Here is a 17,484-nt window from a genome sequence, read left to right on the forward strand (position 1 = left end):
GCTGTTTTCATGGTGTACACTTGTGTGTTAATCTGGGGAAAACGTTCACTGTCCAAACTTCAGACTTATTAAACATTTTAATAAAACTATTTTTAAAAGTATCTATTCTTCCACACAAAATATGATGGCTGTAGCTAATCACAAAGAAAAAAATTGTTCATACGCCTAACTATTTAGGATATAGTCACAAAACCCTGAAGGCCTAAATGCAAACACAAACCGTTGAAATTCACAAAAGAAATTGTAAAATCGTCCACCTTAGGTAGGTAGCTCTTGCTAACCTACTGACTGAATTTCATCTGCAAAATCACAGGTTTGGATTAAATGACCTTAAAATTTCCCTTCACAAATGAAAACCACAAGATACCACTTCATACCTATTAGGATGTCTATTATCAATCAATAAATAAATAATAAAAAATAAAATAAAATAAAATAAAATAAAATAAAATAAAATAAAATAAAATAAAATAAAATGTGCTGGCAAGGAAGTGGACAACCTGCAGCTTTTGTGCATCACTAACAGAATGTAAAATGGTGCAGTCACTGGAAAATGAGTGGCAGTTTATCAAAAAATTAAACACAGAATTACTATGTGATCCATCAATTTCACTTCAAGGTATATGCCCACAAGAATCAAAAACAAGGACTTGAACAGATATTCATATCCTCATGTTCACAGCAGTATCATTCACAATAGTTAAAAGGTAAAAGCAACCCAAATGTCCATCAACAGATAGATAATGTGGTGTATACACACACGCACATACACACACACACACGCACACGCACACAATGGAATGTTATCCAGTGTTTAAAAGGAAGGCAATTCTGTCATATATGTGATAACATGAGTGAACCATTATGACATCATGCTAAGTGAAGTAAATCACAAAAAGACATGTGTAGGGGCGCCTGGGTGGCGCAGTCGGTTAAGCGTCCGACTTCAGCCAGGTCACGATCTCGCGGTCCGTGAGTTCGAGCCCCGCGTCGGGCTCTGGGCTGATGGCTCAGAGCCTGGAGCCTGTTTCCGATTCTGTGTCTCCCTCTCTCTCTGCCCCTCCCCCGTTCATGCTCTGTCTCTCTCTGTCCCAAAAATAAAATAAAACGTTGAAAAAAAAAAAAACTTAAAAAAAAAAAAAAGACATGTGTAATTCCACTTACATAAAGTACCAAGAATAGTCAAAATCACAGACACAGAAAGTAGAATGGTGGCTGCCATGGGCTGGGGGATGGGAAGAGGAAGAATTACTATTTAGTGGGTGTAGTTTCAATCTGGGAATTGAAGGAGTTCTGGAAATAGATGGTGGCGATGGTTGTACAACAATGTAAATATGCTTAATGCCACTGAACTATACACTTACATGGTTACAATGATAAATTTTATGTTCTATATCATACCACAAAAGGTCCCTTTCAGCTACCTTTAAAAAGCAGTTACCTTTGCTCTTCCTTAATAATATTTCTCACAGAAACTGAACTGCCCAAATATAGCCTATCTACAAACACACATTTCATCTAACTTCTTCCCAGAGTAAGGCCTACTACTCTAGGCTCATGTGCAACAAGTAGGAAACAACAGTTTATTGTTGTGTGATTTTATTTTTAAAACCAACTTCATTGGAGTATATATATTTTTAAGTGAAGTACACCCATTTGAAATATACAGTTCAAGGAGTTCTCACAAATGTATACACTCATGCAATACCAAAATCAAGATACAGAACATTTCCATCACCCCAAAAGGATCCTTTTTGTGACTCAGCAAGCAATTCCCTTTCCTTTGCCCCCACCTCCATCCCATACAACCACTGATCAGCTTCCATTATAAATTATTCACCCTTTTCTAAAATTTCACATAAATGGAATCAACCTGTCAAACTATTTTCCACACCGACTAGCAATGCATGAGTTCAGCTGCTCTATGTCCTAACCAACACTTAGTATTTTAAGTCTTCAAGGACAAACAATATAGTGGAAGTTGTCATTGTAACTCAGTGATTTTTATGTGTGCTTCCTGAATGAATAATGATAGTAGGCAGCATCTTTGCATGTGCTTGCCATCCATGTATCATTTTGCAAAGGGTTGAAAACTTTTGCCCATGTTTTATTTGGATTATAAAACTTTGGGTTATTTGTATTCCAAGAATTTTTTAATATTTTTTGAGTAACAAAAGAGATATAGATAGAAAGATATAGATATAGATAGATAATATATAATAAATATTTTCTCTCAGTCTGCAGTTATCTCTTCATTACAGCATCACCTAAGGAGCAAAAATCTTAAATTCAACAAGTCCCAATTATCAATTTTCATTTTGTGGTCTGTGCTGTTTGTCTAGCTTAAAAAAATATATTTCCCTACTCCAACATGGCAAATATTTTCCTCCATTTTCTTCTAGATGTTTTATAAAATAGTCTTAATTTTTATGCTAAGGTATCTCATCCACTTAAGGTTAACTGTGTAAGTCTGAGATAAGGATCAATATAAATTTTTCTTCCACCCAGATATACAGCACCACTTCTTGGAAAGACTATATTCTTTTCCCACTAAATTACACTGGCACCTCTATCAAAAATCAGCTGAATATATACATGGGTCTATTTCTGAATTCTATTCTATTCCATTGATCTACATGTCTATCCTTATACCAATACCACTGTGTCTTAATCATTGTAGCTATGTAGAAAGTCTTGAAATCAGGCACTGCAAGTCCCACAACTTCATGTTTTGTTTTGTTTTTCAAAACTGTTTGCTCATTCTAGGTCCTTGGCATTTCCTTGCAAAGCTTGTTGGTGGGGAGGGGAGGGGAGGGGAGGGAAAGAAAAGTATGCTAGGATTTTTATTGGGATTGCATTAATGTTATAAATCAATTTGGGGAAGACTGACATCTAACAGTGAATCCTCTATTCCACAAACATGCTGTATCTCTCCCTTTATTTAGGTCTTTTATTTCTCTTGGTAATGTTTTACAGTTTTGAGTAAACAGGTCTATATTTATTTTGTTAAAATATATCCCTCAAGTATTTCATTATTTTGCTACTGTAAATGGAATTGCTTCTGTTAACTTGCAGTCATTCCTCAGTAATATAAAGAAATTATACTGACCTTGTATCTTCTGACTTTGCTAAACTCACTTATTAGTTCTAGGGGCTTTCCCATAGATTAGGATTTTCTATATATGCAATAATGTTGCTTCCAAATAAAGACAGTTTCACTTACTATTTTTCAATATGGATGTCTTTTCTTTTTCCTGCCTTACTCCATTGGCTTGGACCTCTAATAGAATGTTGCACAACAGTGAATACAAACATCTTTGTTCTTAATCTCAGAGAGAAAGCATTCAGTTTCTCATCATTAAATATGATGCAAATTGTTAAGTTTTTGATAGATTTCTTTAATCAAATTAAGGAAATTCCCTTTTATTCCTAGTTTGCTAATGAGTGCCAAAACTTTTCTACACTTAAGATGATATGATTTTTCTGTTTTCTTCTACTACATGGTGAGTTACATCAATTAGTTTTCCAATTTTAACCTGCATCGCATTCCTGGGACAAATCCCACTTGATCATGATGTATTCTTTTTATGTATCAATAAATTTAGTTCGGTGCTATTTTATTAAAGATTTTTGAGTAGTCTATTTTCACAAAGGATACTGGTCTGTAGTTTTCTTATTCTTTCTTTGCCTGACTTTGGTATCATGGTGATGCTGAACTCATGAAAGGAGCTGTAAACTGCTACTTCATCCACTATTTTTTTAAAAGTTTCTGGAAGATTGGCATCACTATTTCCTCAAGTATTTCAGCTTCTGGTTTCGTTGCTTTTGTTTGTCCATTTTCTATTTTATTTATTTCTAATTTTACCTTTATTGTTTCCTTCCACTTACTTTGGGTTGAATTTGCTCTTTATTTTCCTAACTTCTTAAGGTAAATGCTTACATAACTGATTTCAGACCCTTCTGATTTTTCTAATTTAAAGTTTTAAGCTTCTTTCTCAACGTGCATTGGCTGTATGTCACAAATTTTTATATATTCTGCTCTCATTATCATACAGTTCAAAATACTTTCTAATATCCCTTATGATTTTTGTTGTTGACCCAGAGGTACTTTAGAAATGTATCATTTAGGGGCGCCTGGGTGGCTCAGTCGGTTGAGCGTCCGACTTCGGCTCAGGTCATGATATCTCACAGCTCGTGAGTTCGAGCCCCGCGTCGGGCTGTGCTGACAGCTCAGAGCCTGGAGCCTGCTTCGGATTCTGTGTCTCCCTCTCTCTCTCTGCCCCTAATCCACTCGCATTCTGTCTCTGTCTCTCTCAAAAAATAAATAAACATTAAAAAAAAAAAAAAGAAAGAAAGAAATGTATCATTTAGTTTCTAATTTGGGGGTTTTAAAATATATTTTTGTTACTGACTTCTAATTTAATTCTACCAGTCAAAAAATATATATGTAAATTTTCACCCTTTAGTTATGTACTGAAACTTGTTTTCGTGTTACTTTAGTGTCTGGGCATTGTAGACTGATGGGCAATGATGAAATAAGGAGATGCAATCATTTCAAGATTTAGGAAAAATAAGATCAATAAAATCCCATAATACATGTTAGATTTATAAAGGAATCACATGGTAATTGCAAGAGAGAATAAGTTTTATTCATTTTTTTAAATACATAAATTTTCTATTTGTTCTTTAGAAAATTTCTAAGAAAGAATGTAAGTCATAAAATAACCATCTTTATGAATCAAAACTGCTCAAAAGAGATACTCAAAAACTGAACCGGGTCCAATGGACTCTGATGAAGTACTGAGGATTAAATAAAATATATATAAAATATTTCCTCCTCCAGTATTTGACCACATATTGCTTCAAATTACTCTTCCAATATTCTTTCTCATCTCCTACAATTTCTATCAAACAGCAAGCAAAAAAAATTTGGCAAATCTTAAATTTTAAGGGCTGAAAAGGACCTTTGAAATAATCTATTACAACTTTCATTTGATTGCTGAAGAGAGCTGTGCCTGAGAGAGTTAAATAATGTGGCTGATCCTAAACTTTTATCTTTTCATTTAACATTTATTTTATTTGTACTTTGCACAAAAAAAGACAAAAGATTAATGATAACAGCCAAACTACATTTAGTAAGGCTTATCAGAAAGTAAATGCAAGAACAGCAAGCTATGCCTAGATATAACCTGAATATTATCTAACCCACCACTGGGAAAATGACACATGTTCAATCACCCAAACTGGTTAAACTTCTCAAACTATGGACAGACACAAGAAAGGTGAACAACCTTTCTCTTAATGAGAGTTCATGAAGGGCTGATTGTGTATGTGCTAGTCACAACATTAGCACTAGGAATACAAATAAAAAAGTCAGTCTTCAGCTGTGGTGAAGGAGACGGAAAAGATACCTGTATTGTTAACTCTCACCACTTCCATGTTCTCGTTAAAAGTCATTTTCTCAATCAGCTTACCTTGCTTATTACTCTTTTGAAAATGGCAATGCATACTGAATCCACTTTATCCTACTGCATATTTTTCTACAGCATTTATAATTATCTAACATTCTATATAATTCTATATAATTTATGTATTTGTTTACTGTCATTCTCCCATAAGGCTGTAAGTTTCTCAGGGGCAAAGAATTTTGTCAGTTTCCTGATGTATTCCAAATACATCAGAATAGTGACTAGCAAATAAAAGGCAAGTAAATAATCAGTAAGTGCTAAGTGAGACAAGTGAGCTAAATCTCAGGCTGATCATCATCAGATGCGGCAGGAGGAAAAGGGAATAAAAAACACTTTTAGGCAGAGGAAAGAGTGGAAATAGCATTTTTAACCTGGCATTCATGAACTCCGCAAGGGTCTATGCACAGGATTCAGGGACATTATGAAATCGGGTAAGGAGAAAATGCTGAAAATTCAGCATGTCCTTCCATTACAAATGTAAGGAACAAATGACAAATCAATTTGATTCCTGTCACATTAATAGTTTTTGTCTCAAAAGGTCAGTCATTACTGCTCATTATTCATTTCCACTTTTGTTATTTAATAGGCTACCACACTCAAAAATACTACTACTACTATCCTGCCACATTCAATTTTGTTATTTACTGTTACTAAAGCAGCATGTAGATTACTGAATCATGAATTTGTTATAATATTTTTATAACAATTTTAATATAACTGTTTATCTTTTGCATCCTGATTATTCTGGCTTAAGTAAAATATTATTCTGGGGAGCGTGGGTGGCTCAGTTGGTTGAGAGTCTGACTCTTGATTTCGACTCAGGTCCTAATCCCAAGGTTGTGGGACCGAGCCTTGTGTCGGACTCCGCACTGAGCATGGAGCCTGTTTGGGATTCTGTCTCTCTCCCCTCTGCCTGTATCCCCAACTCATGCAAAATAAAAAATAAAAATGAAGTGAAGTTAAATTAAATTAAATTTAATTTAAATTTAAGTATTATTCTGAGAGGGGTTCCCAGGCTTCAACAGAATTGCCAAATTCTGGTGCTAAAGTCACACAGATCTATGAGACAATAATAAATTAAACAGGACTAGGTTTAAAAAAAAAAAAAAAAAAAGGCAAGAAAGGAGTCCAGATAGCTAAAGAGAATTTTTTTCTTTTTTTAGTTTTTCTTTTGCTTTACATGAATGCTGTTTATTTCCTTCAATATTTTAGGTGGCATGCTGATTCTAAGTCTTTTTGTAATTATTAATTCATAAATCCTGAAAATTCATTAAAAATGTATTACTGATACTAACAATCCAAAATTCAAAGTCTTAAGAACCTTTACGGTACTTATTTTTAACTTCTCTATAAGCTATCACAACTAGGAAAAGTTGTGCTAATACACAATTCATAATCACTTTTTTATGTAGCAAAAAGCTTTACACAGTGAAGACTGGCCAACAACTCTCAAGAAATCTTTATCTCTTAACCTAATATACTGTATGAAATTATCTTTATAAGTGATTTCCTCCCTAGACCAGAAGTCTTAATGGCCGTGATCTCTTAGTCATCCTTATATCTCCAGAGCCAAGCTTAATAACTAGCATAAGTTATAATTTAATAAATGATTACCAAGCTTAACTCCAATAAATGTCTTATTTGAAGATACACTAAAATTATTAAAATAGTTAAAATATTCAGAACTTCCAGAGGTTCATGGGACTATAGATACTGCTGCTCTACTTGTTTTTATACATACCCAGTATTTTATTCAAGTTAAAAGGAATAAAGGATGTAAAAATATATTGTGCTCATGGACTGGAAGATTTAATATTGTTAAGATGGCAATACACCCCAAATTGATCTCTAATTCAATGTAATTCCTATCAAAATCACAGTTTATTTGTAGAAATTAACAAGCTGACCCTAAAATAAATATGTATTTGACCTAGAATAGTCAAAACAATCTTGAAAACGAAGAAAAAAGTTGGAAGATTCACATCTCCTAATTTTAATAGTATGAAATTATAGTAATCCGAATTAAGAGTCTAGAAATAAACCTGTATATTTACAGCCAAAGGATTTTCCCACAGAATACTGAGATAAAACAATGGGGAAAGAACAGTCTTTTCAACAAATGGTGCTGGGAAAACTGGATATCCACATGCAAAAGTATGAAATCGGGCCTCTTCACAGCATACGTAAAAATTAACCCAAAATGGATCAGGGACCTAAATGTAAGAACTGAAAGTATATAACTCTTAAAAAAGAAATATAAATCTTCATTACCTGGGATTAGTCAATGACTTTTTAGATATGACACGAAAAGCACAACAACCAAAGAAAAATTGAATTTATCAAAATTTAAAGTCTGTGTTTTATCAATAGACACTATCAAGACAGTGAAAACACACCTGCACAATGGAAGGAAACCTGCAACAAACATATGATACCGGACTTGTACCTAAAATAGATAAAGGACACTTAAAACTCACTAATCAAAAGACAACCTGATTAAAAAATGGCCAAAGGATCTGAACAGACACTTCTCCAAAAGAGATATATGAATGGCCAATACACACATGAAAAAATGAAACTCCTCATTTACCGTTAGAGCAATGCAATCAAACCCATAAGAGAATGAGATACCACTTCATACCCACTGGGATGGCTGTAATCAAAAAGGCATAATCAAAAGGGTTGGCAAAGGTATGAAAAAACTGGAAGCCTCATAACTGTGAAAATGTAAAATGGCATATAGTTCCTACAGAAAAGTATGGCAGTTCCTCAAAAGATTAAACATATGACCCAGCAATCCCATTTGTAGAAAAATGAAAACATTATGTTCATACAAAAGCTTGTACAAAAATGATCATAGCAGCATTTTTCATAATAACCAAAGTAGAAACAACCCAAATGTCCATCAATTGATGAACAGATAAATAATTGTGATATGTTCATACATATCACAGAGTATGATTTAGGCACAAAAAAGGGATGAAATACTGCTACGTGCTTCAATATAGATGACCCTGAAAATCTTACGCTAAATGAAAGAAGCCAGACACAAAAGGCCACATACAATGAGTCTATTCACATAAAATGTCCAAACTGGCAAATCCATAGAGATGGAGAGTAAAGGCAGAATGAAGGATGACTACTAATGACTACTGAAGGGTTTCTTTTTGGGGTGATAAAATAAAAACGTCCTGAAATTAGATAGTGGTGATGGTCCCACAACTTTGCAAATATACTAAAAACCATTGACTCATATGCTTTTAAACGATAAATCTTATGGCATGTGAATTAGATCTCAATAAAAAATATTTAAGAAAAAATAAGAATCAAGAGCTCTAATCTAATAAAGTGATATGCTTAACAGTCAAAAGTCACTTTTCACAAAACCAAGTCAGTAGTATTGCCCAGAGAGAACTCAAATCTCTTGATTTCTTTGGACCATGTCAGTCTTTGAGACAAGTTCTAACTAGTCATTAATGTCAGAGAAAGTCAAGCAGTTCATCTACTTGAAGAATAAGAACTCCAAAGATTCTCTCAAACTCGTATTAGTAAATTAATGTTGAGAAATGAAATAAATTGTCTTGACGCTGCCTTACTGATCAAGAGTAAAAGAAGAAATAAGTGACAACTTCTAAACATCTAAAAACCATCCTTAATTTAAAATACCAAGAGAATTAATGCATAATTAGAAAAGTTTCCTTAAGAAACATACAACAGCCACTTCTTGGTTAACTAGGAAAAGATAAATATCATTCTTGTGATAAATGTTTATTAAACAGCCACTATGTACAGATAAAATGCTAGGTGCTATGGGGATATGAAGATGTCAAGTACAAAGACCCAATCCCCAAACCTTGTCAACAAAAAACTCACAACAGAGTATAACAGATAAAAATACAGATAGCTACCATCGTTCAAGAACTATAATAGTGGCATGCTCAAAGAGCTATGGTAATAACAAGAAGAGAGGTGAAAATAAACAGAAAGGAAGAAAAGTTGTTACAGGGAGAAAAAAGACTCTTACCCACTGTTCAGAGTAATGTGGACATTTCAGTTGGCCACCAAAGGATGAAGAAGATGGAAAAAAAGACTATTTTAAACACAATGAAAATATGAAAATACCTTCAGAAATAAAAAGATATAAAAGTGCATCATAAATGGAAGAAAAATAATGCAGTATAGCCTGAATATAACTTTAGGGGCATGAAGTGGGGGGCTGGAGTTGAAAATATGGCAATAGAGACATGTTTGTGGTTTTACTTGCATATCATAGCTAAAGGTAGCATTGCAGAAGACAGAGCAGAGGGAAACAGATTAGAGGAAGGAGACCAGTTGGAAGTAACACAGTAATAGAACTTATCATTAAAATAACTTTATTTCTTAAAATTCTCATTTCTTGTAATAACTTTGTTTTAAACATAAAAACCCAGGATCCAGGGGCACCTGGGTGACTCAGTTGGTTAAGCGTCTAGCTCTTGATTTTGGCTTGGGTCATGACCCCAGGGTTGTGGGATCAAGACCCATGTTGGGCTCCATTCTGAGTGTGGAACCTACCTGGGACTCTCTGTCCCTCTCCACAACTTGTGTGCATGCTCACTCGATCTCTCTCTCTCTCTCTCTCAAAAACAAAACAAAACAACTCTTTAAAAACCCAGGATCTGAAAACATCAAAGATGTAAGAAATCAGATGAAAGAATAAACTAGGCTCATGAGCTGCCTAAACCCTGTACAGATCAGGGCAGTACTACATACCTTCTTACTATAAAAATGAAAAAAAAAACCAAAAAAACAAAAAACACAATGAAGCAGAAGCTCCTGGGCATGTCTCAGGTCCAGGAACTGGCTGGGACAAACAAAAAAGCCCTAATGTCCAGCATCAAAGCATTTGATTAAACTAATTTCACCAATTATCTGTGAACATACCCAAAAAAGACCAATGGAAATTCTAGATTTAAAAATCCAGTAACCGGAATAAAAAGTTCACCAGACATGTTTAACAGATAGGACAAAGTGAAAGAGAAATCCTGAAGATAGATCAGTAAAAGTGATCTAATATGAGGAATAAAAAGAAAAAAGAACAAGTGAAAATAAAGCCTCAGTGACCTATGAAATGATGTCAGTCATTTCTGGGGAGGGGCAGAGAAAAGAAAGGAGTTGAGAGAATCCCAAACAGACTCTGCACTATCTGTGCAGAGCCCCATGTGGGGCTCAAACTTATGAAACATGAGATCATGACCTGAGCCGAAATTAAGAGTCAGATGCTTAAATGACTGAGCCACCCAGGTGCCCCAAACAGTCTATATTTTATTTTACTTTAAGTCTGTATTTTAACTGGACTAGAAGAAAAGAAAAGAGGGCCCTAATTTTTTGAAAAAACTAATGACCCAAATATCCCAAATTTAGATGAAAACCTCTTTTTGTAGATTCTAGAAGATAAGCAAATCCCATGCAGAATAAATACAAAGAAAATTACACTGGGGCACAAACTCCTTCAATCTAAAAATAAGAGAAAAATCTTGGAAACCACAAAAGACAGAGAGGGGAGAGCAAGGGGGCACGTTACCACAGCCCCCCTTATCTACAGGAAATACATTCTAAGACCTCCACAGCGGATGTCTGAAACTGTATAGCATCAAACCCTATTCATACTATCTTTTTTTCCTATACACACATACCGATGATAAAGCTTAATTTAAAAATTAGGCACAATAAAAAATAAAAATAATAATCAGGTACCATAAAAGATTAACAACAATAATAATAAAGTAGAACAATTATAACATACTATAATAAAAGTTATATGAATGTGGTCTCTCTCTCAAAATATCTTATTGTGCCATACTCACCCTTCTTCCTGCGATGATGTGAGATGATAAAATGCCTATATGATGAGATGAAGTGAGGTGAATGACGTAAGCATTGTGACACAGCATGAGGCTACCACTGACCTTCTGACGATACGTCAGAAGGAGGATCATCTGCTTCAGGAACACAGCTGACCACGGGTAACTGAAACTGCTGAAAGCAAATCCATGGATAAGATGGGTCTACTACAGGTACAGGGGAATAAAAATACAAATGACACCTGACTTTTCACCAGAAATAAGGAAGGCTAAGTACAACAGAACATCTTCAAAGTTCTGAAAGGTGGGGGAAACCCTGCAAACTGAAGATTCCACATCCAGAAAAAGTATTCAGAGGATGAAATAAAGACCTTTTCAGATAAATAAGAGCCAACAAAATGTGTTTTCTGCAGACACGCACTATAAAAAATGCCCAAGGATGGTATTAGGCTAAAGGGGAAAGAGATCAGCTTGAAACCTGGATTTACAGAAAAGAACATCAGAGAAGGTAAATAATTAGGAAAATATTTTCTTCAGCATGATTTCCTTAAAACACTGCTATCTAAAGCAAATAAAACAATACTAAGGTGAGACTTGTGTCGTAAGTAAAAGTATAAGCTATGACAGCACAAAGAAAGAAAGAGATAAATAAATAGAACTGTACTGTTCTAAGGTTATTGGATTTGTCAAGTGGGTGGGAAAAGGTTAAGTAGTAAACGTTATGAAGTATGAAATATGAAGTGAAAGGTGGTATATTACCTCTAGACTTTGGTAAGTTAGTATTACACATTTAGCTCTAGCATGACTAACAAAAAATAAAAAGAGCACAGTTAAGTCAATAAAGGAGATAAAAGAGAGTACTTTAAACTATTTGATTAATCCCAAAGGTTGCAGAAATGAAGCAACAAAGAAACAAAAGAAAAACAAATTGCAACCATATGAATAATCATATTAAATATGGACTAAGCACCCCAACTAGAAGGCAGAGATTGTTAGACTGGATTTAAAAGGCAAGAGCCAATAACTACATGCTGTTTATAAGAGACATACTTTAAATACAAAAGCATGTATAGGCCAACAGGAAAATACTAGAAAATATATACCGTAAAGCTACATAAGAAAACTGTAGTGGTTATATTAGGATAAGAAAAAGTAAGCTTCAAAACAAAGAGTATTTTAAGAACATTTCATAAAGATAAAAGACAAATCAACAGGAAGATTAAACATATCATACACAAATATTAATTTCAAATGAGTTACAGACCTAAAAGTTAACTCTAAAACCATAAAATCTGGGGTGCCTGGCTGGCTCAGTCAGTAGAGCAGGCAAATCTTGATCTCAGAGTCCTGAGTTCAAGTCCCACGCTGGGCATAGAGATTACTTTATAAAATTTAAAAAATTAAAATTAAAATTAAAAAAATGTAAGATCTACAGAAGAAAATAGAGGATAATATCATTATGGCCTTGGCTGATTTCCTCAACGCAAAAGTCACTAATCATTAAATTAAAAATTGGTAAATTAGACTTCATCAAAAGCCAAAATGTCTACTCGTTTTAAGACACTATTATAAAAACAAAGGCAAACCAGTCTGAAAAAATATTTACAAAATTTAAACCTAAGAAAAAACGTATCCAGAATACATTAAAAAACAACAAAACCCTCCTACAGCTCAGTAATAATGACAACCAAATTTTAAAAAGAAAAAAAAAGGGCAAAAGACTTTAAAGGAACCTTGAGAAGAGAGAATATACAAATGACCTGTAGGCACATGGAAAGATGCTCAACATGAAAAAATTCAAAATAAAACCATAACAAGATACCACCTCATACCCCCCAACATGGCTAAACTAAAGAGATAGCTGACACCACCTGTTGACCAGGATGTGGAGCATCTGAAATTCTCATGCACTGCTATTGGGAATTTAAAATACACAACTACTACAGAAAAGGATTTGGCAGTTTCTTATAAAGTTACTCTTCCACCTGCCCTTTGACACAGAAATACTGTATTATCCTACAGAAATGAAGGCACATGTCCACAGAAAACTTGTACAAGAATTTCTTAGTAGCCTGTTCTTAATAGTCCCAAAATGAAAACTACCCAAATGTCCATCAACAGATCCATGAATAAATGGAATACTACTTAGCAATAATAAACAAAAACTGACATATGCAATAGCATCACAGACATTACTGAAAGAAGTCAGACATAAACAGAAAATACAGTTGCCCTGAGAACATGCTTTGGGGCATGTTCATCAAAATTTAACTTTTGACTCTCCCATACCTTAACTAATAGCCTACTGTTGACCAGAAGAAGGCTTACTGATAACATAAACAGTTAATTAACACATTTTGTGTTATATGTATTATACGCTATATTCTTACAATAGAGTAAGCTAGAGGAAAACAATGTTTAAAACAAATGTAAGAAAAACAAAATACACTTAAAGTACTTTATTTCTTGAAAAATTCCATGTATAAGTGGATCTGTGTTTTCAAGGATCAACTGTATACTGAATGATTTCATCTACGTGAAGTTCCATTATGTGACACTTACAAAAACTAATCTTCTATGGAAAACTCTACCATGGGCTTAAAGATCACCATCTAAAACTGGGGTTTATTGTAAAGATTGAGATAATACCTGTAAGTAACTCCCTAATCTGTAAAGTAGTATACAGATGTAGAATTGTTATTAATTCATGTCAACAATTCTGGTACAGCAGGTTAATGTCCTCCTGAGGGAGAAAACTGCAATGTCTTAGTGTGCAAAATCCCAAAGATCACAGCTTTGAACACATCTTCCAAAAACAATCAACTGCCAACTTCAAGATATCCCACATGGGGTACCTGGCTGGCTCACTTGGAAAAGCGTGCAACTCTTGATCTCAGGGTTGTGAGTTCGAGTCCCAAGTTAGGTGTAGAGATCACTTAAAAAAAAAAAATCTTTTTGGGGTGCCTGGGTGGCTCAGTAGGTTGGGCGCTTGAACCCTGTGTCGAGTTCCGTGTTGACAGCTCAGAGCCTGGAACCTGCTTCGGATTCTGTGTCTCCCTCTCTCTCTGCTCCTCCCCTGCTCATGCTCTGTCTCTCTCTCTCTCTGTGTGTGTGTGTCTCTCTCTCTCTCAGAAATATGTAAACATTAAAAAAAATTTTTTTAATAAAATATTTTTTAATGCCATTATCTGATTAAATATAAACATAAGAAGTTACTATTTATTTCATACTCCTGGGGAAAACAGTCCCTATCATAAATTGCTAACCATTCCAAATGGCTAAATCTGTGAATTTTAGGTTTTAACGAACCCTACTGCCAAGTATATACATGGTTCGCTGGTAAAGTGAATCATCACAGACTATTCTCTGCTCATCCTCATCTCTCAATGCACATCATCAAGAGCCTCAGACACAATACTGGATGCTTTTTGTCCCTGACTTCTTTGGCTTTATACTTTATATTTTGTCTCAATGTTTTATTTCTCTCCCAGTTTAGATTTGCAAATCAGTTTAAAAATTTTGTTTTGTTTTGTTTTGTTTACCTTCCAACATCTTAGGATGCTGGTAACTGCCTGGTAACTGCCCATAGTTCCACAGTACAGCAGTTGCATGTACCATACAGAGTGAACATACTTCCCAGTTTGTCTTGGTTTACACCTGTTTCCTAAGCATAATTACAAATAGTGCCCCCTTTCATTCTTAGCAATCTCTAGTTTGGACCAGAAGTTAAACAGTCATTCTACTCAGACCACAAAAACAGACTATAAGCAGTCGAATACACAAGAGGCACTCAAAGGCAGGCAGCGTGGCTGGCTAGTTGGCTAAATGAATGTATGGACAAAAATTATCCTGATGCCAGCTCAGTTCCCTGGAATACTCTTGCTGAACAAGTGAAGGTTTTTATTACTTTTAAATATATTGATTATCAAATTAAGCTAAGTGTTGCTCAGGAAAGACTGTTAAGGAATTTACCCCTAATCACTGAATTAAAAATATATAATTAGCATATCAATTATAGTATACCTTAAATGTTAAGGATACTTAAAAATAATATGCTCTAGTAAGTGATTAATAGTTGGCCATATCTTGTTTTTAAATCATCAGTGCCCTTAGTCCTTTTGGAAATTAACTTTTTAAGCTGGAAATAAATAAAGTTTACTGTATCACAACTGATTTGCAAGAGACAGAATGCTCACCTATATTTAATATAACCCACAAAGCAGTTTAGTATGACTATTACAGGTTATTAGTTTAGATTAATTCAACATTGTCCTGTATCTTAGTATTTGCCAAATAAATTATTGAGTCTAAGCCTAAAAGAAAAGAATTTGATGGTCAAATGAAATTATGGCTGGCAACAACCCACATGTTCTTCAAATGGTGATTAAATGTGGTAAATCTAAACAATGGAATATATACAATAAAACAGAATGAACTGCTAATACAACAACATAGATGGAACTCAAATGCATAATGCTAAGTGAAAGAAGCCAGACTCAAAAGGCTACCTACTTTATGAGTCTCACTTATATGAACTTCTGGAAAAGGCAAAATTACAGGGACAGAAAACAGATCAATAGTGACCCGGGAGTGGAGGAAAGGGCTGACTACCAACGGACAATAATATTCCACAGCTTGATGATAGTGTTGGTTAAATTGTATCCATTTGTCAAAACATCTAGAATTATACACCAAAAAGTAAATTTTACCATATATAATTTTTTAAATTAATTTGTTGGCAAAATACTATTTTTTAAAGTAGTTTAGATACGGAAAAGAAAACAGGAGGCCAGCAACAACAAAATGTTACCTTCCACCCTTAAAAAGAGAAGAGAGAATATGGTATGGTGCAAATAAAAGGCCACTCTAAACTGCCCTAAGTATACTGTCAAGGCTCTATGGCAGCACTTCTGTCGATTTCTGCAATGCGCTCTCTCTCTCTCTCTCTCTCTCTCTCTCTCTCTCTCTCTCTCTCTCTCTCTCTGAATATGACCCTCATATCTCTTACTTCACTCAATCTTTCAAACCTCTTCAAATGCCTGTGCTCACTCTGGGCTTTCTAATCATGGTTTGTCTAATGAACGGTCTTACATTCATAATCCACCTTTGCCTTAAAATGCACTCATGGTACCAATCCTTTTTGTCATTCTTGGACCTCATAAGAGTACACTAGTCCCTCCCCTATCCCCAGTTTCACATTCTGCAGTTTGTCACAACTATGGTCCAGAAGCAGATGACCCTCCTTCTAACATCGTCAGAAGGACAAGAGTAGCTCAGTGCGACATACCACAATACCTACATCATTCACCTCTCTTCATCCCATCAGGCAGGCAGGCATTTTATCATCTCACAATCATCACAAGAACAAGGGGGAATAGATAATAATAAGATATTTGTGGGGGGCATGACATTCACATAATTTTTATCACAGTATATTATAAAAATTGTTAATATTTTACCATTATTTATTATTGTTAATCTCTCACTGTGCCTAATTTGTAAATTAAATGTTATCATAGGTATGTATGTATAGGAAAAAGACATAGTATATAGCCTCTGTACTATCCATGGTTTCAGGCATCCACTGGGGGTCTTGGAATATATCCCCTGCAGATAAGGGGTCAGTGACTACTGTACTTACATTAATTCCCTTAACTCCTGATTCTATCCCAACTTTGTTCTCACTCGTCCCTCAGCTCAACTTGATCATGTCCTGTTCTCAGCCTTCAAGTGGGGCTCTTACCTACCATGAGTTAAAATCACAAAGATTAAGAATTTCATCTATCCTTAAAATGCTTCAGAAGTGGCAAACTCTAAAACATCCCTTGGAACCCTACCAGTGTTTTTTTTCAAATAAATAAGATGACCTTATTTTTGTCTAACCAAACTCTTGCTTTTGTCTTTAAAGCCTATTTCCTGTTTGGTTTTACACAAAGACAAAGATAAGAAGTTAACTACTTCTTCACAAAAATCATACACCTACTTTAAGATTAGTATTAAAATTACACTCGTATCTTCCTTCTTTACGGTACACACCTGTGATTGCTACAACACTGTTAAATCACTTAATGTTGTATCTTATGTACTTTCAAACCTCTCCATTTTTTTCTACATCTTTTAACAAATAAAGTGACCAAAACAGGATACCAACAAATAAGAGACAATTTATAAAT

At 34.6% G+C, this 17,484-nt stretch overlaps 1 protein-coding gene across 4 annotated transcripts in view; it reads right to left on the minus strand.

Annotated features, from left to right (window-relative positions):
* The window catches only part of FOXJ3 (forkhead box J3), a 150,037-nt gene that overhangs the window by 63,590 nt on the left and 68,963 nt on the right, over positions 1-17,484 (minus strand). The window contains exon 1 of one of the 4 annotated variants that reach the window (XM_043574603.1): positions 11,315-11,721. The exons of the other annotated variants lie outside the window; for them this stretch is intronic. Within the exon in view, the coding sequence (XP_043430538.1) occupies positions 11,315-11,446 (132 nt within the window). The 5' untranslated portion in view covers positions 11,447-11,721. Of the gene's footprint in view, positions 1-11,314; positions 11,722-17,484 lie in introns of those variants that run through there. 4 annotated transcript variants of the gene reach the window in all.

This window comes from Prionailurus bengalensis, chromosome C1 (genome assembly GCF_016509475.1).
Source record: "Prionailurus bengalensis isolate Pbe53 chromosome C1, Fcat_Pben_1.1_paternal_pri, whole genome shotgun sequence".
Classification (NCBI taxonomy): domain Eukaryota; kingdom Metazoa; phylum Chordata; class Mammalia; order Carnivora; family Felidae; genus Prionailurus; species Prionailurus bengalensis.